The sequence below is a fragment of the Triturus cristatus genome, chromosome 11 (assembly GCF_964204655.1).
Source record: "Triturus cristatus chromosome 11, aTriCri1.1, whole genome shotgun sequence".
Lineage (NCBI taxonomy): Eukaryota > Metazoa > Chordata > Amphibia > Caudata > Salamandridae > Triturus > Triturus cristatus.
The window spans coordinates 293,032,900-293,057,605 of record NC_140594.1 but is presented as its reverse complement, the minus strand read 5'-3'; the positions used below and the strand labels follow the sequence as shown (position 1 = coordinate 293,057,605).

The 24,706-nt window shown below is 43.4% G+C and overlaps 1 protein-coding gene across 1 annotated transcript in view; it reads right to left on the bottom strand.

The window, feature by feature from the left end:
* Window positions 1-24,706, bottom strand: part of AP1B1 (adaptor related protein complex 1 subunit beta 1) — a 313,702-nt gene that overhangs the window by 137,186 nt on the left and 151,810 nt on the right. The window contains exons 12-15 of the mRNA XM_085634510.1: window positions 22,358-22,617; window positions 15,407-15,608; window positions 9,976-10,005; window positions 9,375-9,509 (exon numbers count right to left, since the gene is read on the bottom strand). Of these exons, the coding sequence (XP_085490636.1) occupies window positions 9,375-9,509; window positions 9,976-10,005; window positions 15,407-15,608; window positions 22,358-22,617 (627 nt within the window). The remainder of the gene's footprint in view (window positions 1-9,374; window positions 9,510-9,975; window positions 10,006-15,406; window positions 15,609-22,357; window positions 22,618-24,706) is intronic.

Below are 24,706 nucleotides of genomic sequence, written 5' to 3'. Positions count from 1 at the left end.
ACTCCCAAGGGTACAGAATTACCAGCCGCCTCGTCACTAGAGGATACACTCCTCGATGATTACATCAAAGACAAAGCAATCTCCTTGACGTACACGAAGATATTAAATAACACACCAAACGCGTTGGAGAAAACCAAAACTAAGTGGGCGGAGGATGTGGGTGATTTAGATGATTAAGAATGGCAGGATCCCCCAGGGAGGCGGCAATTCGGTCCAGGTTCAAATTAATTCAGCTTAAACTGCTACATAGAGTATATTACACCAGTCTGATGCTGGTCAAAATGGGTACTTTGGGCTCCCCACTATGTCCTAGAGGTTGTGGTCAAGAGGGAACGTATCTACACCAGTGGTAGGACTGCCCAATAGTGCAGATATATTGGGAAAAAGTAACAGCAAAAATGTGGGAAGTTTGTGGAAAAACTATGGAAGTCACACCCCAGTTAGGTCTTTTCAACATATGGGGGGGCAACTGATTTGACGACAAGAGAAAGGACTTGGGTCGCCTTGGGAAATGTGGTGGCAAAACGTAACATTTCAAGAACATGGAAGGGAGCCATGGCGCCCAAGTTCCGTGATTGGCAGGCCGATATGGACTGGTGCATGCAAATAGAGAGGGTAATATATGAAGTGAGAGGGTGCCTACACAAATGGACAAAATTTGGGGGAAGTGGAATAAATATAGAGGGATGTTGTGTGCACCTTCTACTGTACCCCCCCCCCCCCCCCCATATACAGGAATGAAGGATGCCCTGGCGTTGAGAAGTCACACGATAGAGATGATAAGATGTACTGTATGGAATATGTTGGTCTGCAAAGGGAAAGGGTTGTAATTGCATACATTGACTGTATCACTTTATTGTCAGCTGTTACTACTCTGTTTTCTACTTTATTAAAAAGAAGAAAAAAGAAGAAAAAAAACAGTCCCAAGGGGGTCAGTAACGAGCTAGTCCAATGTGGGCTTTAGTCCAGTTGTCAAGATGGGTAGACTAGAAGGGTATTCAGTTAAATAAACTCATGTAGCTGCTAAACCTATACTTTCACTGATAGCCTTAAAAAGATAGGACACACTTATTCACTTAGCTTCATCAACATGAACGTGAGTGGCTGGTCAAAAATACGTTGTCGTTATCAGTAGATGGCAGTGGTGTGATTCAAAAGTGGAAGAGTGAAATAAAGCACACAAAAAAAGCTGTACATGAATAAGGAAATTGAAAATGTCATTATCAGTAATGTATGGGAACTTATAGAAAACAAATTAAGGTCAATTGCTGGGAATGATGGAAATAGAACTATATTAATCTGCTACTTCAGAGAACCTGCCTTATCAAATAGGAGGCTTAAAAAGGGAGTATCAAATGAGGAAGGAGGAATCTTCAGCAGCAAGCATACACAAAGTATGCACAAATACAATAAATGATGATAGGTCCAACAGTTGGGTATAAATACAATTGCATCTCAAATACTGAATTAATCAAATAAAAAAATAAAAAGACCAGGACTCAGCCATAAATTACAGTACCAAGATTTAGGCACCTAGGCCAACCAAACATCCTTAACTCATTCCCTTCGGCATGCAATCATGCCAAAGCAGATCTAATTATGAGACAACATCCAATCTGAAAGTGGCCTACAAATCCTCCTACCTTTTTGTTTAGCTTTTTTCCCCTTACGATCAGAGTGTCACTGCCAGGTTATAGGAATACGAAATTCGCCTCTACAATTGCTGGAATGAAAGAGGTTAGGGATCCAACCATGCTGAGGCTACACAGAGCCGACAAAATTGCCATCGCAATAAAAATTAGGTGGGCCTGGTCCCTGATATTAACTCATCTACACCCAGTGACAGAAGTTGTGGCAACAGGTAAATATTCAACTTGAGGATTTCCCCTAAAAATAGTGCATCATCTGATCTAAGTATATTTAAGCAGGAGCACGAGCAAAACATAGGAACCAACTCGGCACTCGGTTCCTGGCAACGAGGGCAGTGAATCCCAGCAACCCCTCCCCATTTAGCTATTTTGGAATGGGTAAAATATAAATCAAAAATAGTTTTGCAATGTTTAGTTTGCAAGCTAGATAAGCATAATATTGAGCTTCCTAGTTCTAGTTCAAAAGATTCCAAGAAACAAGAATTGTCCATGTCTAAACTCAACTGCCATTTAGTGTCATGGTTTTCAAGGTCATCTGGGATCCCCTCCATTAAACACCCAAAATACCTGTGAGATCGTATAGTTGGTACCCCCGTTAAAACCTCTAACAGGGATATCCCATAAAATCCGGCAACAGCCCCCAACTTTTTCATCAAGAAATCCATTGTAGACATTTAAAAAAATCTCTGACCCCTATGTTGAATCTAGCCCAGATCTCTTCAAATGATGCCATTTGGCCTCCTAGAAGCAGGTCTCGTATCCTTCCGAGACCTGCTCATTCACATTTAGATAAGCACCCATCATAAAAAATGTCAGGCAGTCGACTATTCCGATGAATAGAGGTATACAAGTGAAATCTCCCTACTCCCAATTTCTTCTGTATTCCGGACCAATTTTTAAACACAGCAGTTAGGGTCTTAAACCGTGTTTTTTTTAATTCACTTTTCTCAAAGATTTTCTGCAGGCATCCTTACCAATCCCAAATTCAAATATTGATGGGACATAATCCTCCGTCTCCCCCTCTATTACATTATTATCAAAAAGAGGGCAAAGATACTGCAAGACTGATGCTAGGTAATATAGTTTAAAGTTAGGCAACGTCCACCCCCCCCCCTTTACCTAGGTAGACTCAGAAACCTATTTGCCCTCCTGATTATGCCATATGAACAGATGAACCTAGCAACCAACGTGTCTATTGTTTTAAACCAGATATTTTCGAACTCCAGGGAAATTGTACGAAACAAACCGTATCTTTGGGAGGAAGATCATTTTCACTAGGTTACATCTCCCCATAATAGACAGATGTAAGATGTCCGACCTTAGATAGTCTTTTTTAGATTTATCAATAATTGAGGAAAGGTTTGTCTTACCTACGTGCTCCACCTTAGCGGTAATAGTAACCCCCAAATAAACTGCATGTTCTACAATTAATTGCGTTTGCTTTTGTTTAACAGATTACCAGAGTATACTCCAAATTTCTCGGTTATCTTATTGATGGCACAAAGAGCATTATCTGGGTCTCTTGTAACTAGTGCTACGTCATCCGCATATGCCAATTTTTTCATCTCCTAGGCCTGAAGTCGGATTGGTATAACATCAATAGAGGCTTCAAGTCTACGGAGAAGGGGATCTATATACAAAGCAGATAGCAAAGGAGAGGAGGGGCAACCCTGCCTCGTTCCCATTTCTTTACGGAAAGGCTCAGATTAATTTCCCATGATCTGGAGTCACGCTATTGGGTTGGAGTACATCACCTGAATTGCTTGAATAGAAGACCACCCCCTCCCCCCCCCAACCCAAAGGACTCCATAGCCTTCCCTGCATCCAACAGGGCGACCCCATGAGTTCTTGCGTGATTACCGGTGCATCAAAAAGTGCTATTACACGATGCACATGATCAGAGGTCCCCCTACCCGGAATAAGCCCATGTTGCCTTACCGATACTAGTGTATGAACGAAGCTTGGCATGCCTTTTTGCCAAGATCTTAAGAGTAACGTCTAATATCGCTGTTTAACAGCGTGATTGACCTATAGAACCCCAGGTTATTATGGTTCTTCCCTTTCTTTAAAAAAACTATCACATTGGCTGTAGCCCTAGAATCTGGGGATGCCCTCTATTTCAAACCTGACTAAAAATCTCATGAAGCTCGACAAGCAGTTCTAATGAGAATACTTTATAAAATTCGAGGGGTATCAGGTTGGTACCCACAACTTTCCCAGAGGGGAGGTCCTGGAGCGCCTGCTGAATTTCCTCAAGAGAAAATTCTTCCCCTAAGAGTATGCGCTCCTCCCTTGTAACTCGATTAGATATTATTGGTGCCAAAAACTGCTCTATATCTTCTGGGCATACCACTACTTGTGCTTTATATAATACGCTATAATATACACAAAAGGCTTCTCTCACCTTATCCGGATATGTAATGATTGCTCCTTGCTCATTCATAATTTCATTAATGTACCCTGCTGCCAGCTTTGCCTTGTCCTGACTGCTAATACAGGCCCCACCCGTTCATTATATACATAACTATTGTTTTCTAGCAAGACATTTCCCGGCTATCTTTTTAGCTGTAAATTAATTCCGTAACAATTTAATTAGGGCTGACTGGCTAGCACGGGAGACAGATCTGGTCCACATGAAACGGCTACTGCCTCTACTTTACCCAACTTTAAGTAAAGTTCTTTAATCTGAGATTGAGCACTGCTAAACCCAAGGGTTTCCCCTCTGATACCAGCTTGAAAGATATCCCAGTCTATCCCTGGGGGAGCACTGCCTCTAATAATTTCTAACAATTCCAGAATCCAGCCCTTCTTGTGTTTAACATATTCTGGATCAGACAAAATACTCCTCTCATAGGACCATCTTCTGCACTCTCTTCAATGTCACCCCAAGGTGAGAGCTCTAAAACAAGAGGATTATGGTTCGACATTAGTCTTGGAAATAGCTCTACCTGGGACCCATTAACTAATGTTGGTGTCACCCAAAAATAATCCAATCTTGCAAAAGAGCTGTGAGGAGCAGAGTAGTAAGTGTACCCAGCCTCAGGAGATTTCGAATTAACCCAAATGTCTATTAGCCCTATTTCCTTTTCAATATACATGAAAGATCTAAAGGACTGCGGTTTGCAATCCGTATAGCATCCTTCCCTGTCACCGGTCCCTCTTCTAGTACCATTCAGATTCAAATCCCCACATTCCACATACGGGGCTGGCCAAGTTGGTAACTCTATTGATAGAAAATTAGGCAGAGCGGGGTCATCCGCTAAAGGGGCATATATTGAATACAGAGTAAAAGTCCCTGTCTTACGGCCGTGGATAAGAGTCTTATCTTTTGCTAATGTGGCTACACCATTAGCAGCAGAGTATATTTAGTCCCAAGGTTTCTAACAGGCCTCTATTACTCCCGGCAATATGGGTTTCTTGCAAGCAATAGACATCGGCTCCAAAATATTTCAGGTCTTCTTGTACCCTTCTTTTTGACGCATCATTTAGACCATAAATATTGATAGTTGCTATGCGGCACTTGGCCAACCCCTCCAAAATACAGCACACAGCCTAATGACTTACATTTCCATAAATACATTCCCATCAAAGGGACTCAAAAATGTACCACAACTTGTAAAACTACTTATATTGCTGAATTGTCATGCACCTACCTTAACCCAATAACCTTTCACTTTTCCCCACCACTGTTTTTCATGCTTTACCTTTCGTGTTAGTACTAACTGCTCTTCCACCGTATTGAGGCAAACCCCCCACAGTCCCCCATTCCTCCCCCGCACCATCCAATAGAGGCAGCAAGACCACCCATGGTCTGTGTGGTGGCTACTTGAACCAGTATTCCACGAGCTCCCCGCCCACCCGCAGACAACACCAGCTATAAGGACAATACCATGACGAGAGAGAAAGGGTATACCTTAAGGCTGTGCCTGGCCATTCCAGAGAGAAAATATAAGGGAAGAAGAGAGAAAGAACATATGAACAAACTTATTCAACAAGAGTCCCACAGCTTAAACATTATCTTTAGCAGCAGTAAGATCACACAGATGTTCATTGGCTTAGATCTCGGAGGTAAAGAACCTAATACTGCCCTTGACAATAGTTTTTAATTGAGCCAGGGCCAGCAGGCAGGCTTCAAACCCTAAATACATAAAGGGTTTAATTAACTGCCAAAAAGGCCCCCTGCACTCAACCTGGCGGACAAAGAAAGATCTCCTTATTCCATCTCTTCGCCTCGGTGGGTTTTCTCAAATATGGCTTGCCGGAGCAGGAAGTTGCCAAACAATACCAATACAGCCCTTGGCTGGCTCTGGCCTCTATTGCCCAGTTGCACTTGTTTAATACGATTTATTGGGAATCCATGCACACTCTGTATTTCAGACTCCCAATTCCACCCGGACAGTTCTGGAAATGCATACTTGAGAAGGTCCAGCAAGAATGTTCTTATATCGTCTCCTTCCAACCCGTCGTCAATCCCAAGGAAAAGGAGATTATTTAATCTCCGACGATTTTCAAAGTCCTCGATTTTCCACATCATGTCCGACAATTGTGCATCTTGTGAGTTGACTTGCTCCTTCAAGGCCAGATCTTCTGTTTCAACAGCTGTGGTGCTCTCTTCTATACAATTAAACTTCTCCCTGATCTCGATGCAGGATTTACTGACTTTTCTTACAGCCCCTTCAAGTTTTTTTAGTAGCCTGCTTTGCTCTTTTGCTATCTGCCCGGGTCTCGGCCTGATGCTCTTGGATTGATTCAAAGACCAGTCCCAGTGAAGGGCTAAGGGGTTCGCCTCCCGACGCCCGTTGGATTGATGCATTCGGCTGTGCAGAATCCACCGGCTTTCCAATCAGCCTGGTATCTGAGTAGTCCCGCTTTAGCCCTGCCTCGCCAAAAGGTTTCCTCTGCTTTTACGTGAATCGGAATTACCCTTTGAATCCTTGCAAGATTTTCAGCATTTAAGGGCTGTCTCTGGAGCTTCCAAACTGCTTGAATCAGAGATGCACTATGATCAACATCGCTCCGGCATGAGTCGAAGGCTTCTGGGCACGAGCCATCCATTAGAGAATAGCATTTATCTACCCCCTTCAAGTGTAACATCAAGCAATCTGCAAGCGCTTCGCTCGGGGTTATTACTGTGGTGAGTCCTGGTCCTTCCTGATGTGTCAATCTGTGATGGGGTTGTATCCTTGCTGGGGCTTTTCATCAATTCCCCTGGTATTCCACATCAGATTTTGCCGCCTCTTTTTTTTAGTTCTCCTGACCTTATAGATATGGGCTGTTCTGGTGCGGCAGATATAGCTAATGACCCCCCTGTGGGAGTTGTATTATGTGGGTAAAACTCTTGCGGCACCTGGGCAACCTCCAAGCCAGAAATCACTGCGCATTGCTCTCCTTCAGCCTGGGGATCCTGATCATTTGTTAAACTTTTAGATTGAAAAAATTCTGCAATTGCTGGCTGCGGTATATGTTGGGAAGGTTGTGCATCCCCCAGCGACTCAGCCCCCAAAAGCAGACGTCTCCGTACTGTACTACTGGGGCAGTCTGCCAAGTTCTTCCTCTGCCCCTGCCCCCCATCAGGCAAATGTTTAGCAGGTCGGGCTTCAGTGTGTTTACCTGCACCACTGCCTACTTGGTCTTGAGGCGAGTCTTGTTTCTACCCTTTATTAACCCCCGCAGACTGCGGAGTGCTGCATGCAACATCTCCATTATCACAGCTCAATTTAGGGCCATGGCGAGCTCTATCCTCACTAGAAGGTCGCTTTCTCCACTGCGCCCTCGGGGGCGGCAACCAGTAAGCACACTGCGCAGATCCGCCCACTTTGTATCGGCGCCGCACCTCCTCTGGGAAGCGAAGCCTTGAGGGAAAACTGCCACGCTGACACGTCCTTTCGGGCGTTCATTCACAAAAGAGAGCTGCCACTTCCTCCACAATCCAAATCGCCAGGTGCCTTATACCTTTATTTTTAAAACAGACTAGTATCGGCTGCAATTGGCATGTCCTTTGTGGAAAGGGGCAGGCAGCGGGGAGAGGCTAGCCACGCTTCTGTTCACTTGCCATCTTGCCTCCAAGTTCCAACAAGTCCCCAAATAAATCTGTTATAATGTAACAAATTGAGTACCAAAGAAGGAAACCATTAACATAGGAATGTGAAACCAGACATCTAGCACAGGAGTAAAATAAAAAGTTCTAAATAAACAGTTCATTTGCGCAGGTCCTTCTTAACCACATTAAAAAATTCATGGAAGAATCCTGTTTGTTGACAGTGAAAATGAGATTGAACAAGGTGATGTCCGAACATTATATGTCGTCTGACCATAAAACAGAGGGGAAATAAGAACATTAAAACAGAAAAACGTCCCTTTCACCATGATGAGAGTTAACAAACTGGTAGGAGGCAACATTTTAAAAGATGTATTGTAGACTCTTTTTACTCAGAGGAAGGTTTAGTTGATGTGACTCTGTGACTGGGGCAGTTAAAGATGGAGAAAGCCCTATTTGACTGAACAGAGCAGGGGTTATCAAACTTTTCACTACGAGGGCCACATCGTATATTTTATAAATATTCATGGCCCGAAAAGACCTATTTTATAAATGACTGAATTAAAATTAAATGAATGAATAAGATTTACTTGGATCTTTTTTGCAATCAGCATGATATGATTCAGAAAAAAAGAGAAATGTGACCATTACAAAGAAACAATGTGGTGATTAAACTGAGAAATAATTTATAATGAGTAAAAATGTCAAACACTGGCAAATGCTCTGACAAAGTAACCAATTACTTCACTGTAGAGATGTAAAGCAGGCTATTCATTTTTTATTAATTTTAAATACTGAAATGTACAAATTTACATGAAATTAAAATGTGTCCAATTTTGTGGCAGACAATAAGAAAAATAAAAAAACACTCCAAGAAAGAACTTCAGGAAAACAAATCAAAGAAAATCAAAATAAACTAGAGCCATTAATGAAGGTTGAACAAAAATAAATTTAGTCTACACCTTTTTGTACAATTCTGGCAGTTGGAGTTTTCAATCGTAAACATCAAACCATGAAGCACAAGATTAATGGGAATGATGGAACTGATTGTTTAATTTCAAAATATCACTGAACTGAGGTTTTAAGCTTCAGGACTCAATTTATTAGAATGGACTTTAAAAGCTTACCAGATAAAAGTCCTCGATATTTGGAATTGACAAACTTCATTTTTGAAATGGTTTGCTAAAGTCTAAGGAAACATGTTGTCATTCTTTGTTTACAGGCATAAGTGTGTGAGCCAGATTAGTCAAAACATCTGTGTAAAGTGAATACCAGGAAGGTCACGTCATACAGTTCACTCTAAAGGACACATGCTCAGTCAGCAGCGTGTATTATCTGCACTAGGAACTTGCGCTTTTCAAAGATCTGGCATACACAACATTGCTGGTCCAAAATTTACAATAGAGAAGATTCAAGAGGCTCTGCTGCCACCTAGAGGCTGCCAAAGGAATTTGCTATATATTTCCAGTTTATCATCGGAATCCAAGGCTTTGGAAAACAATAGAGAAATTACATTATAGCCTATTAATGTTAAAGCTGCTGCAGACCATATAAAGTCTTGCAGCGGGCCGGATGTGGCCCGCTGGCCTTAGCTTGGAGACCCCTGGTATAGAGTAGCATGTGAGTAAGGGCAAGGGTTCTTTTCCATTAATCCTCCAATCTGCTCAACAGGATTGAAAATTGCTCACCGCTTTTGGTGCAACCTGGGCTCCAGACGCCGGTCCCACACCACCAGTCAGTTCAAAAAGATCGCCCAATCCACTGCTAAGTGGTGCACCAAGATTTACAGGCATAACTGCAGGGGCAGCGAAACCAGTGCCGATCTAGGAAGAAAATGCACATGGTCAAATAAGAGAAGGGCAGCGCAACCAGTGCCAAGCTGCGATGAAAATGCAGTTACAGAAGAGATAACAAATTATAAAAAAAGATGATCTGAATGACAGTTAAACATGAGGGTGAAGAAAAAAGAGACAAATGCAGTACGGATTGTGCAAGATAACAGCAACAGGTTACGAGTTAGAAAACGAAACACAAGGAGAAGAATGAGAAAGATCAAAGGAGCATAATAAAAATGAGAAACTGGGTAAAGTGGAGGGAGGAGGGCAAAGTAGAAAGGGTAACAATTGTGGTTGGGTATAAAGAGAAAGGGAACAGAGAAGAGGGTGAAACAAAGGGGAAGGATGAGGGAAGAGGGAATAGTAGAATTGGTATGAGGAGGTTGGGACTGGAAAGTTGATAGAAACTAAATATAATACTAGAGGAGCCTGAAGCTCAAAGAATCATACTTACAGCAGGACTTCCACCGACATCCCCTCCTAGCTGCATCATAATTAAAACAAAACAGTTAAAAAAAAACTTTAAGACATGACCCATTCATATACTACAAATTCAATCAAGCTTCTCACCTGCACCCTCCAACCCACCATACATCAGTTTTCATAGTCAAAAACAGAATAGTCTCCACAATCCTAGTCCAATGATATACATACAGAAACGCTTTTTAGAGTCATGGAACGCTGAGAGAGGACACTTAACATTTAGGGATAATTATGCTGCATAACCACTCATGTAACTTTGTCCTTGAATAAACAAACTAATCAAAGTGACAGTCTAGTGACAGCTGCAGGCCACATACTGCCTGCCTGTTAAGAAAAGGCTGCAAAATATGCAGAAGGAACGTGTCTGACAGCATTATGTGTCATCACATTAGAATCTGAAAAACAAATTACTTGTTAGATACTTTTATTTTCATAGAACACACCAAATCCTTGAATAGAAGGGGGTCCAAGGGTATGTATATTTCTAGAGACCTACAAGACATAATACCCCTAACACAATATATTGTCAACACAATAGATTTCTTAGGTCTGATACATCTTTGAAGTAATGCAACAAAGCAGCAAAAGAAAAGATACAATAGGAAAAAAGGAGAGCAATAGAAGTGTCTCTTAAATAGAAAACTAATAGGGGAAGAAATCCCTTTTAGGACGAATGCCCTCACTCACCAATGGTGACATGCTTCATCATTTGGGCTTTCTCCTCCCAGTGGGGAATCCTAGTCCCACTGAGGGCTACAACCTCCTCTCTGAGAGGAGGGAACTCTGGGATGTTTTGATATTTAAGCCTCGAGAATGGATGCTAAAATCCCAAATGTGAAAGATGGCGATGCGTGGGTGCAGCGCAATAAATCAGAAATAGAAAGAGTGTGAATCTAAAACTGCCTAGTGCAGATGAAAAGAAAACTTTATTGGCTCATCTGTGCTGGCAGATCTAAAACGCAGTGTTCAGCAGTGTATAATTAAACTGCTAGAATGGAAAAGAAGGTCGACATGTTTCAGCCACTAAACATCTAACAAGTAAGAATTGGCTTTCTTCAGGACCAATGACAACGCTGCTGTAAAAAGTGAAAAAACAATACAAAATGTATACTTAGTACAGAACAGTGATCCAAGTTCAGAATCGGTATCACTGAAACTTGTCCGTGTAGTAGGACAAGTGAGCCCACCTCTACCTGGTCACAAACTCAGGAAGGGGAGCCCCGCTCTCTCCGTCGGTACTCCATTGCGGAATGAATTTGCGACGAGTTCATTCCGCAACGGAGTACCGACGGAGAGAGCGGGGCTCCCCTTCCTGAGTTTCAGTGATACCGATTCTGGACTTGGATCACTGTTCTGTACTAAGTATACATTTTGTATTGTTTTTTCACTTTTTGCAGCAGCGTTGTCATTGGTCCTGAAGAAAGAGAATTCTTACTTGTTAGATGTTTAGTGGCTGAAACATGTCGACCTTCTTTTCCATTCTAGCAGTTTAATTATACACTGCTGAACACTGCGTTTTAGATCTGCCAGCACAGATGAGCCAATAAAGTTTTCTTTTCATCTGCACTAGGCAGTTTTAGATTCACACTCTTTCTATTTCTGATTTATTGCACTGCACCCACGCATCACCATCTTTCACATTTGGGATTTTAGCATCCATTTTCGAGGCTTAAATATCAAAACATCCCAGAGCTCCCTCCTCTCAGAGAGGAGGTTGTAGCCCTCAGTGGGACTAGGATTTCCCACTGGGAGGAGAAAGCCCAAATGATGAAGCATGTCACCATTGGTGAGTGAGGGCATTCGTCCTAAAAGGGATTTCTTCCCCTATTAGTTTTCTATTTAAGAGACACTTCTATTGCTCTCCTTTTTTCCTATTGTATCTTTTCTTTTGCTGCTTTGTTGCATTACTTCAAAGATGTATCAGATACTTTATTTTCCCATAGACAGCTCATCTCTTTAAATTTATGAGGAACCAGACAGGATCTAGGAACATAACAGTTTAAGCACCGGGCGCTAAGTTCGTGCCGCTACTACTCCGGCTACAGAGCAGCAGAAACTTCACCGAATGTAGCATCAGAAGTCCATAAAGTGCCAAATTAGTCAGCGTTACCCAATTTCCCCACTCCACAGAAGGTAGAGGAATACAGAGCTAGACTTCAGAGAAAAACCACCACCAACCAGATCTTAGAAAAGGAAGGAAGAAGTGTGATTTCCTTAAGGTAAATTCCTTATTATTCTAATGCATACTTTTCTACATACTCTTCAACTCTTGAAAGACGCATGGCAGCAACCCCTTTATAGGGAAAGCTTAGGAAACAGCCACTTCTATGCGTGCATTCCAATAATTCATGTTTATTAAGCTTCTAACACATACTTTCAATCTTCTATTAAGCCTTTTTCAGTTTACATGTGTTATTGTCAATGTCTCCTGTACATTTCAGAGACCTCTACCCTTCAACAGGAGGTCAGCCCAATTACAGTTAATACACAAACATTAAACCTAACTTACATTGTGGTTCTTGCTATACCCTAACCATGTAGAACAAGTTACTTTGGTAATACCTTTTCCGGCAGAGACTATCTAACCGTAGATTTCTCACCTTGTGAATCCCCAAAGCACCAGACTACACTTGGAGAATTTTTGATAGCAATTCCCTTGCATGTCGGTAGGTGGCATTGTGAGGCTCCACACCGGAGGCATTCCACCCCAGATGGGACGTCGGCCACTGTACTTGTGCCACCACCCTGCACTGATGTCAGTTTCTTACTGATCTCTGTCCACGCTGTTGGACGCGGAACCCACAGACATCAGAATATGCTGGTGTACAGATATCTAGATTGGAATCCTATTAATGGACGGTACGAGTCCATTCCATAGAAAGGGTAGGAGGTGTGGGCTAGTGAGGAATTTACAATTAGATAAAAAAGGCAATACCGAAGGTAAGTAACTTGTTTTTCGGATAGACTTCTGACAACAGAGTCTCCGTTTATGAATAGATATCACAGTAGTACCTCCACAGGTGGTGGGTCTGCGGAATGGCTCACACCAGGAAATCCTGCAGGACAAAACAGGTGAAGTTCCCATCCCACAGGCCCTGGGTATCCGGGCAGTAATTTTTGTCAACATGTGGAGCGGCACACAAGAAGCAGCCTGGCAGATATCGGAGACTGGCACCACCCGCCATCGCAGTGATAGCAGTCAGTGCTCTCATGGAATGATCGAGCAAGCCTTTTGGGGTCTGATTTCTAGCAAGCCCAGGGCAGATGTTAATGCATAAAACTATCCAATTATGGTTATTGTTTGTACTGCTTTGCCCTTTTTTGCACAGGAGAAGCCCACAAAATGTTTAGCATCGGATCAATAGTTCATGGTCAAATCAATGTAAAAATCTGGAAGAACAGCAGCACGAGTCATTGTAGGCATGTCGGCCACCACACTCTGCTACAAATTCTGTCACTCAGTAATCACCACCAGGTTAGTTCCCGCTTAATAGGTCCACCTCATACAAAGATCCAACTTAAGAAGCACTCCAGTAAAATTAGTTGGTTTTCTGTTACCAGAGATACTCCCTTCGTTCAATTACGTGATTTTTTCAGCTTGAGAGCAGGTTGTGGTGATAAGACATTATCGTGCACAGATTTATTTCTATCTCGGCTATCTCTAATTTGTGTCCATTCTGTCCAGTTAATAGCCCCTGCTGATGCCTCTGTATTTCCCCTTCGTGGAAATATCCTGTATAGTACCCACTGTTTACCAATCTGCCAAGCCGAGATTTCTCTTAAAAACTTGTTAGACTCTTCTTTTCTTCCGGATTTTGCACCCACCCTGAATTGTATTTAATGTAATTTTTCCTTACAAAAGATCCTCGATCAAATGTTATTAAGACTCAAAATAAAAATAATTTTATATTTTCAGCTCTGAAGACAAGCTAAAAGTCAACAGGTGACTAGTAGTAAGCTATTTTAAATTTGACACCAGCATGACACCTATAAGAACCTCTTCCTTACCTCTTTCTGTTTCCTTACTCATTACACACTCAGAGAGTAGGCTACAATTTTTCTTTGATAACCAAGACAAGAAATTCTTGATTGTGCATTTGAGGGTTCACCCAAAAACACTTCATGCAATGTTCATACTCTTTCACTTTCTCACTACTATGTTATATTGTGCTTTCACCTTCTTACAAAGGCAAAGAAGTGCTAAATGGGATAAAGAAAATTCAAACTTGATAAAAAAAGCAGGCACGGAGAGCGACGGTGAAAATTCCACTTGATCAGGGACACATCAAATAGAGAGAGACACACAAGGAGCAAACTACCTACAACAAAACAGACTACACATGAGATTTTAGTGCAGTTCAATAGATCATTCACAGATATTGCTCAATGGAGAACAACCATGTCCATCACCTCCTCATTCAAGTCCAACTCACTGTACATCCCCCTGCTTTTGGGAAGGATACTAAGCCAAAAGGGACAGCTAAGCCAAGAAGTCCAAACCAGCTGAGTTGCATGGCTTTTATTCAGACAAGCTAGTGGAGCCACATAATACAAAATGCCCTCAGGCCAAGCAGGGCTCTGAAGGCACCATGCCAAGGCATGAGATCTCAATTTGATGTAGGAAATATCATCTTTCCTCTGTCTGCTGGTGGTGTGGCCTACTCACAGAGAAAAAGTCAGCAAAGAACTAATGGAGACTTCTTGATGTTTATGCAAACGCCAAAGTTATGCAGAGCACTGCACACTATGTACAGGTTTTTGGTTGTGCTCTCCCCCCAGAGACTGTACTTTTATTGGCCTGCCTTGAAGATGAAGATAGAAGTGCATAACCTGCACATGAAGACGAGATGGCACTAAACACAACACAAAAACGCTCGACATTACAGAGGAATTTGACCATGATCAACCAAGAGTGATCCAAGTTTCTTTTGTAGTGTTTCTGGGCAGGTGTACTTCTCGAAGGTGGCAGTAATAATATAACCAGTTTTCAAAAATATGCCCAAATAGCGACAAAGTTTAGAAGTTTCCTGCAGTATTTATCAAACGTTTGCCATCTAAGAAAAGACTCATTCTCAGCAACCTCAGCTGAAAGAACAGCACAATAAGAATGTAGGCTAAGGATGTGAAAAATGGACAACAAAAGCAAAAACCCTGAATAGAAGAAAGCGAAATGAAGCAAGAGTTAAACTTGAAACTGAGCAACTAAGGATTAGCACAAAGACTATGGCACAAAGACTCAGGCTCAGGCAAAATTTGATTAAAAAAACTAGAACAACGACATCTATAAATACATAAGACCACCATATACAGAAACGGGGAACAAAAACTGTTGTGTAGGAAAAAGAGGGACACAAATGTTAATCACACGGGCTCAAGAAATATTTAACCTGTTTCATACATACCAGACTATCAAGGCCGCCTCCAAGAAGGTCCACAGCCCCCATCTGCAAAGAGGATGCCGCCACTGGTGGAACAACCACAGGTGGTCCGAGGTCAAGATTCAGGAGGTCACCCAATAGGTCACCCTGGGATGGGATAACTGCAGGTTGTTCTGCAGTTTGGGATCCAGCTGGCGCTGCCTCTGGACTCTCCGCACTTTCATTTCTAGATAGAATATTAGATGAAAGAGAAAGTTGAGGGCTTAATTCCTAAAGAAGACCAGAAGAAGATAAGGGAGGTCAGCAGAAAACACAGAGTGCCTGTAGTATTATCCCCAAAGATGGACCTTGGGTTTTGAGGGTGAGAATGGAGCATTGTAACTGTGGGAAAAAAAATGGTGACTTTTTTTATTTATTTTTTACATCAGCATCCCCTTTATTCTCGAGGAAAGGAATGGGAGGTGAGCAGCTGATAGTGACTGCCTTCTGTCTGACAAGACATTTATTTCTAAATAAGAGGAAGGCTGGTGTGATTGGAAGCTAACACAGACTGTCACTACTATAACCCTGTGGCCAGAGGAATGGCAAATGAGAAAAAGGAAAGATAAGCACCTAAAGCAACCGGTCATCTGCATAATCAATACTTCATTCTTGGGGGAGAGGATGAGACGGTTGGTGAGAAGTGTTCAGATAGTGCAGACAGTAGGTGGCACCATGCGTCTCCCCGTCAACTATGCTCCACCCCGGAAGGGAAGGCTGGAGTCGCGTATAGGCACCACCCAAGCATGCCAATGCCAGCTTCTTTTTGAAAATTGTCCATGTCCTTGGACGCAGATGCCCAAAAACTAGTTGAATGTACCCGTGTGCAGATCTCCAACTTGGGACCTTCTTAAATGGAAAAGAGTCCATTCCACAGAACAGGCAGGTGGGAGGGGGTGAGGAGAAAGAGCGTTACCGAAGGCAAGTATGGATACTTCTAACTGCAGATTATTCAGCTGTAAAATACATAACAAATTATTATCTCCCCTGATGGTGGGTCTGTGGAAGGACTGAGAGCAAAAAGTCCTTCACGACTGAACAGACAAAATTTCCTTCCCATAAGGTATGGCTGTCAAGACAGCAGTGTTTCATGAACGTGTGCACTGATGCCCACGTTGCAGCCAGACTAATGTCCTGCATAAGATCTCCGCGTGCCACCACTGTGATAGTAGTCTTGGCCCAGGTGGAATGGCCACTCAATCTTTCTGGTGGATGCCTAGTCAGCATCACGTGGCAAGTCTCAATACACATGTCTAGTCACCTCGAGAAGTCCTTTTTCACCCTTCCTTGCCTTTCTTTACCCCGGAGAACTCGACAAAGAGCTGAGCATTCAAATGATTGTCTGTGGTACGATCGATGTATAAACTCAGGGCTCATTTGGTGTCCAAACGATGGAGTCTTTCTTCCTTTTTCCTAAGGGGAAGGTGGGGTAAAAATATTGTCAGAAAAGTGGTGGACTGTCTGACATGAAAGGGAGTCTCAACCTTTGGTAGAAAGGCTGCTCTGGTCCTCTGCACCAGTTTGTCTGGAAAGAAAGTGATGTAGGACAGCTGGACTGATTAAGCTTGAACCTCATTCATGTGACAAGCTTAGGCTATTGCGATGAAAAAAGCTATCTTCTGGGTCAGGAGTAGAGGACAGCTCAGAAAGACAAATCTATTGAAGTTCAGGAAGAATCTAAAAAGTAGGCTTTTTACCAAATAATTCTGGCATCCTCTGGATCTTTGTAGCCTGTCAGTATCCGCTCAGCGCCCAGATATACCTGGGTGATTGTTGCGCTTTATAAATTTAATTTTCATTCAACCGCTCAAAAGGAGTGTACATAAGGAAGGTAAGGGGCAATAGAAAATTGCACCATTACATCATGAAAAGTGTAGGAGGAAACCTATGGATCAAACCTTTGAGAAACTGTATCAAGGATGGTTGGTCCGGTGAACATAAAAAGCCCGAAACTGCCGACGGATAACCTTTAACCATGCCCACTGCACATGCTTGCTGGGCCAAAGACAAAGCAAAAAAACAAGACATCTAAAAGTCTGGCCTGCAATGGGTTTGTATTGCGGGTGTCGTGCCAGGCCAAAAACTTGACCCAGCATCCAGAGTAGACAGACTTTGTACGATGCCTGGCCACATGGATGACTTCCACTACTTTGGAAGGGAGACTGAAAATAGTCAACTGCCGCTGCTCTCTCTCCATGCTCAGAGGTGTAGACTGCACAGGCCTGTGCGCAGACCCCTGCCCAACTGCTGCAACAGAACATCCTCTCAAATCTGCAGCCTGTTCAGGGTACCACACTCTCCTAGTTCAATGCAGAGGTCCAAAGATCAGGGTACCACACTATACTAGTTCAACCACAAGCCACTAAGATGACTTAGGCTGGGTCATTCCTGACCTTCTTCAGAACTAGGGGCAGGAGAGGTAGCAGGGGAAAAACTTACAGGAGTTTTGTGTTCCACTCTATAAGGAATAATTCTCCAAGACTGTGCATTCTGGGAAACTCAAATATGCTTACTTTGCATGTTCTTTGGCAGTGGCAAACAGATCAAGCCAGGGTTCTCCCCATAGTTGCAAGACGCCTTGCACCATGTTCGGATATAACTGCCATTTGTGATCAGCTAACCGTTGCCAGATGAGTGCATTCTTTCAAGCATTTAAAGATCCTGCCAAGTAGTGCACAGTCAGAAAAGTGGCCTGATGATTTAGTCCATTCTAGAAGTGCAAGGCCTCTTGGCACAGGGCCCAGGACCCCAACTCCACCCTGTTTGTTGCAATACCACATGGTGGTGGTGCTGTCAGTGAGGACCAGCCTCCTCTTGATGGACGGCAGAAAAGCTTGCAAAGCCAAGCAATGACCTGCAACTCTAACAGGTTGATGTGGAGACAGGTCTTCGTCAGAGTTCAGAGTTCTCTGATCTCTACCTCTCCTAGATGAATCCCCCCAAACACAACAGAGATGATTTATCATCGTCCTCAATGGGTAGGGTAGAGAGAGCGCAATCTGCGACTGGCTTAATTACAGTTCAGCAGCCACCACTGCAGACCTTTTGTAGTCTACTCCGAAACCTGGATAGAATCGGACAGGTTCCCCTGGTGCTGGGCCAATTGGGACTTCAAATCCCACTGCAGAGCCTTCATGTGCCATCTGGCAGGGTTGACGAGCAGAATAAAGAGAGTCCAAGAAGCTTCAGAGCGACCGTCACTGAGACCTAGGCCTGGAGCCGAAACATTAGGATCATATCTGGAATATACTAGATTTGATGATCTGGAGAGAAGGGCCGAAAATGCACCATAGCTAGGATGGCTCACATGAAAGTTGGCCTCTGCTAAGGAGTCGGTGTGATTTAAGCATACCGATTGTGAACCCCAGAGATGTAAGAAAGTACACCATCGACTGGAGATGGTCTACGAATGACTGAGGTAAGCCCATAGTCAACAGCCAGCGGTTGAGGTAGGGGAAGGCTGGTACCACTGCCAAAATCTTTGTGAACACCCAAGGGGCACTGGTGCGGGTAAAAGGGGGCATGGCAAACTGAAAATGCTTGTGGCCCACAGAACATGGAAATAGATGTCCTGCAGCTCCAACACTACTATCCAGTCTGCTGCATTCAGGTTAGATCAAATTTGGGTCAGAGTGAGCATCCTGAAGTTTTCCTTCTGCATGATGAAATTAAGGGGTCGGAAAGCAAAATATGACAAATGCCTCTCCACTTTTTCAGAACTGGGGCACAATGGGAGTAACACCCAGTTACGATCTCAGATGCCAGGACTCTCTCTATATATATCAATTCTCTTAATGCATTTCTCTTCCTGCAGCAAAATGGACCAATGGTCCACCAAAAGACGCTGTGATGTAGGCAGAAGAGGGGGTGGGACAGAAAGACAAGGCAGGACGCAATCCAGTTGGACGATCTGCAGGAACCACCTTTCAGATATTATGGCCTGCCACCCATACAGAAAATGACTGATTCTGCCTCTCCCACAGGGTGGTTGTGTGCCGCTAAAGCAACTTGGAGGCTGCTGCTAGAGGGACTGGGGATTGGGAGGTATACCATCTCTGCAAGCCTGGACACGGTCTGCTAGATCCCAACCCCGAAAGGATATGGGTACTTGTTGCTAGAGCAGTGGGCCTAGACACTGCCTGTTGGCCAAACCCTTGTGGGGTGAAATAGTTGGGGATACTGATTTGTGGGTGTGGAGAGAACGAGGGAGGTCTACTTTTTTTGAAGTGCTCAAAAGCCTTTTCTGAAAATAGGCGAAACCGATCAAAAGGCATATCCATGAGTGATGCCTGGTCCTCATCTGAGAAGCTAGTAGATCTCATCAATGTGTGGCGCCAGGGAAACATGTTAGCCAAGACTGCCCTGCCTAAGCAGCAGGTTGTGTCCAGGCTTCACAGTATGACAAACATTGAAGCGTCCTGCCAATCCTAAATGGTCTATGTGGAATTCCTCTGAGACTACTGATACGATTTCTGCGACCATGTCTCATAATGGATGGGAGTACCTACCAAGCAAATAGCTGGTGTGAACGACCCATGGGCGAAGTTAGCTGAGGAAAAACATTATCTTACCAAATGCCTCCGTTTCTTTTGGCTCGCTATCTGCGGGGATTGCAGGGAAAGAATTGGGATTAACCCTGCTAGTAGATGCCTGCACTACTAGGCTCTCAGGAGTAGCGTGTTAAGCGAGGAAGGCAAGGTCACCCGGGGAAGACATGTGGTGTTGTGCCACTTGTCTGATCACAGGTGGGAAGGAGCAGGGTTTAGCCCAAGTACCCATGAAGGTGTTTTTCAGGGCCTGATAGGACAGCAGCAAAGATTCAGGTGATGTCTTTCTGGGTTGTAAAACTTCCACGAGGACACTGGTTTTCACCTCAACATATGGTAACTGCAAGTCTAGAATTCCGCCACTTGTCTGATAACTATGGCGAATGAGGCTGACTCTTCTGTAAGAGAAAGTGCCAAGTCCACTGGCTTCTTGTCGATGCAGACAACTGTCATCAACATATGAGGAAAATGTATCCTTATCACCAAAAGCTCATTGACTCTGGTCAGAGCCCAATCTGAAAAATTGTTGGAGCCCTGGAAGTTAGCTTCTCGTCTTATAGGCAGGACCTAATATAGTCTTATAGTGAACTCGGGCCAGGGGTCAGAACTGTGCTGGGACGCAACTTCGGCCGAGGCAGATTTGGTTCAGAGTCGGCAGAGTTGGGGATGCCATTGATGTGACAGGAACCAGCAGTGATCTTGGTGCTGAAAATGGTTTTAGGAGCCACTGTTTGCGATATCCCGTCTGGAGATCTCTGAAGCCCGAAGGCACATAAGAAGGAGCCAAGCAGGGTGCCAAAGATTCGAAGGAAATTCTGGGTGCATGGGGTCAGCTGAGGAACTTACTACATGAGGAGGTACCAGGAGTAAGAGTGCAAAAGGAGTAAGACCACAGGACACCTTGACAATCTGTAACTACTAAGAATGAGAATGGCAAAGCTGGGACATGGCCTGTCTGGATTTCTTGTGCTCCTTTTTGGGTTTATACTTACCTGAAGACTTGGATTACGATGATGACCCATCACAGGAATGGCCAGGAAGGCTGAAACAAGTATGAGTCCTGGATTTCGAGTGGGGGTGGACCTTAAGTGAAAATCAGAAGTGTTTGTCAACATACAGCTTGGCTTTGTCTTCCCAGATTGCCTTCGGGTGTATCAGGGAACACTTGTTGCATGACTTGGAGCTGTGACCTGAACCCAAGCACCAGAGACACACCTTGCTAGAATCGGTCACAGACATCTGCTTGCACCAATACCCACAAGGTTTAAACCCTATAGTTTAAAGAGTGGACATGTTCCCTTGCAAACTGTAGAGAAATGTTGTGAGAAAAAAACTTGTCAACTGATGAGAAAAAGGTAGAAACTAATTCTGGATCAGCAAACAAAGGCATAAGCGTACTTGGGTGGCGCTTATATGAGGCTGCAGATGTTAATGCCAGCGAGAAGTGATATTAACCCAGAGACACACACCTCCACCTACAGGTGCACTATGCTGAAGAATCTTCCCGAACCAGCATGGTGCCTAGGGATATTTTACAGGTGAGGAATCTGTGGTCAGAAATATCTGTTAGAAAGGTGTATTTTGTAGAAAGCCACTGTGCAATCAGCAAATACAAGCATTAAATCATGGAAAACAAATTGGAAGAGGATTGGGATATTAGAGAATAATTGCATCAAAATTGATTTGGCCTCCACAATCGGGTTCAAAGGGGACACATAAAGGACAATCATCTGGCTGTTATTTTAGTTGGTGAAGGCTGGAGGAAAACACAGCTGAACAATGCAAGCTACAGGTGTTAAGTGAAAAGAGCAATGTTAATAACAGCGGTCATCAGACAACCTTGCTAATTTCTGTCAGAAGCAGGGAGAGACTAGGTATAAAGTGCCTAGATAAACTGATTGGGAATACCATAGTTGGGTGCATACGACAGCATTACGTTTAGAAATGCTGGGTATGACCAAAACCTCTTCAGTAGTAGGAAATGTGTTAATGTATATGTTAAAACCAATGGAATTGCTCACAACCATATCTATTATCAGTGTTGAAGAATCAATCCAAACGTATTCTAAAATAGCAATCACCCTGTGCTCCCACGAATTAATAAACCTTTGGTGTAGAACAACAGACAATATTTGAATCCTATGCATATGGGCAACTGTATTGAGAACACACTATTTTTAAAAACTTTTTAAAATTTGTATTGAATGTTTTAAATTAATATAACAAATATTTTGACTGAAATTTTGTTGTTCTCAGTAAGGAACTAAATCAAATAAAACTTTCACTTTGAGAACACACTATGAAATACCTTGTCTTACCATATTATGTGTACACCCTTTTAATCCTACCCACATCCACTTTTTCCGAGCCCTTTATTGTGTACACTCACGAGCCAGAGCGAGGAGGTGGTCGTTTATGCAGGACCCCCCTGCTGCCTTCAACAAATGCAGTGGGAGGCTTGTGGTAGACGGAGGCTAATGTGCCAATGTAACAGATCAACTCTTCCAGCAGAGTGGGTTCTATAAGATCAGTCTCCTCAGAGATGAGAGGTTTCTCTGCCAGCACCACCTCTTTGGCTGCTACAGGATCTGTGGACAGCAAGCGCCAGTAGATGTAACCACGATCCCTCAGGTCTGGATTATCGGAGTCCTGGCAAGTACAGAGGAATAGATAAAACACAGATCACAGGTTGTAGCAAAATGAACTGCCCATTTTTGCCCAGTCATCTTTGATAGATGAGAAAATATTAAATGCATCCTCTTAATACATTAAGTGGGTAACAATCATAATAATAATAAAACAATATCAATTACAAGAATAAATACTAATGAAATGTGTAATATCCCAAATCATACAATACTTCAGACATTTCAAAGTACTATAAACAGTATGTTGATGCTACACCTTACAGGTCCTCGACAATAACCATTTTACAAGAGCAAATAATATAAACAAAACAAAAGTACTTGCACTACAAAAAAAAATCACTGTTCAACTTCAAACGGTGATTTGCGGAGCTCATAAATCGAAATAGTGACTATTATATCACACCCTTTAATTTAGATTTGAATCCTTAAGATGTTAATTGAGAAGGGTTTGGATACTGCCATTTACTACCACCAACATATCAATAAGGAAGAAAACACTAAATACCTGTAACAAAGGCTCTTTAGCTCCTGCAACTATTACTTCATCATGAAGTACAGGTTCTCAGAGCACTTCCTTTTTATTAACGTAAGCACCAATTTATAATGAGATACATAGGTTGAGGACTTTTACCCGTCAATGTTCGAAAATAGGCACAAAAAGTGATCCTCCCACGATGAACGCCTGCACCCTTTTTAGGTCCTCCCTAAACTTGAAGACCTACTGTGGACAGAACCAGTATGCACAGTAAGCTATGGGTATACCAACAACTTTTTAATATTTTTTTTTTTGCAGTTTTATTTAGAGCAAACCCAACCCAAAGGTACTGGAGCGCTTTACATTAACATTAGTTACATTACGCATTCATTTGTGCAGGAATAGGGAGATTAAGTGATCTCCCCAGCATCACATAATGTTGAGCCGACGCAGAGACATGAACCTGGTTCATCAGTTCCAGAGTCGGCAGCTCTGGCGGTTGCGTCACATCCATTAGTGTTGACCCTACCAGAGAGTGAGTTGTCTGGTTGCATAGGACCTACAGTGAGCTAACAATGCAATGAAAGCCTGCCCACTGCTCACTGTTGGTTAGCTCTCATTTGTTTGCTTCTTATTCAAGGGTTTGCCTTTCCTTCTTGTTTTTGTCTATCCCTGGGCATTGCCTCTTTATAATCCTTTGGATTGGCTGATACAAATCCTTCCACTTTTCACTTTTAGGGAACTACTTATTTTTAGATCTCGCCTGGCGTAAGACTGTGCAGACATGCGCAGTCTCGCTGGCGAAATTTAATGATTTGAGGAGATTTCTCTAGTGGGCTTTAAACTCCGTCCCTCTTTTGCTTTGGCTGGCGTCACCGTTTATGGTAAACGGTAGCCAGCCATTGGAAAAGAGCATCTAGTGATATACACTTTTCTCTTTTAGAGCCGTCCCAGTTGCTTTACGTTTGTAGTAAAGCCTTTTCTTATCTTTATGGGGCCATATGTTTGAAACACATGGCCCCATAAAGACAAGAGATCGGCCCGCACTTGCCTTTTGCCTCCCTCCAGTGCAGCAGCTGGTTGCTAGGATGCTAGGATGACATCATCGCTTCCGCCCCACTTCCTCTCCCTGTTTATGCGGCGGTGAGAATCCAACATGGACTGAGGCTGCAGCCATGGGGCTCGGACGGGGCCACCGCCAGCCTCGCTCCCAGCTCCCCACTCGGCGCCTGTAAGCGGGAGCTCGCTAAAGAGGCGCTCTTACACGGCCGTGCTGCGCGGCGCTCTTCTGGACGGCAGTTCTTTTGCAGTTACACCTTGGTTTTCTTTTACTTTTGGGACAATCTCCCTGGAAAACTATTGAAACAATAAAAAGTTGAGGAAGGTCCGAGACTGTGACCAAGAAGATGTGGAGCGCAGAGCCGCAGGGCGCTGCTGCGGGCCGCCGCTGGGGAGGAAAATGAACGAGGAAGGACAGCCGGAGGAGTGAGTTGGGGACTCGGGCAGGGATGGGTTGTGTGTTATGGGTGAGGGTAGGTGGTTGGTGCATGAGATTTAAGCCCTAGGGCTCACAAGAGCTGCTGCACGCTCCGCTTCCGCCGTGTTAACTTCTGCA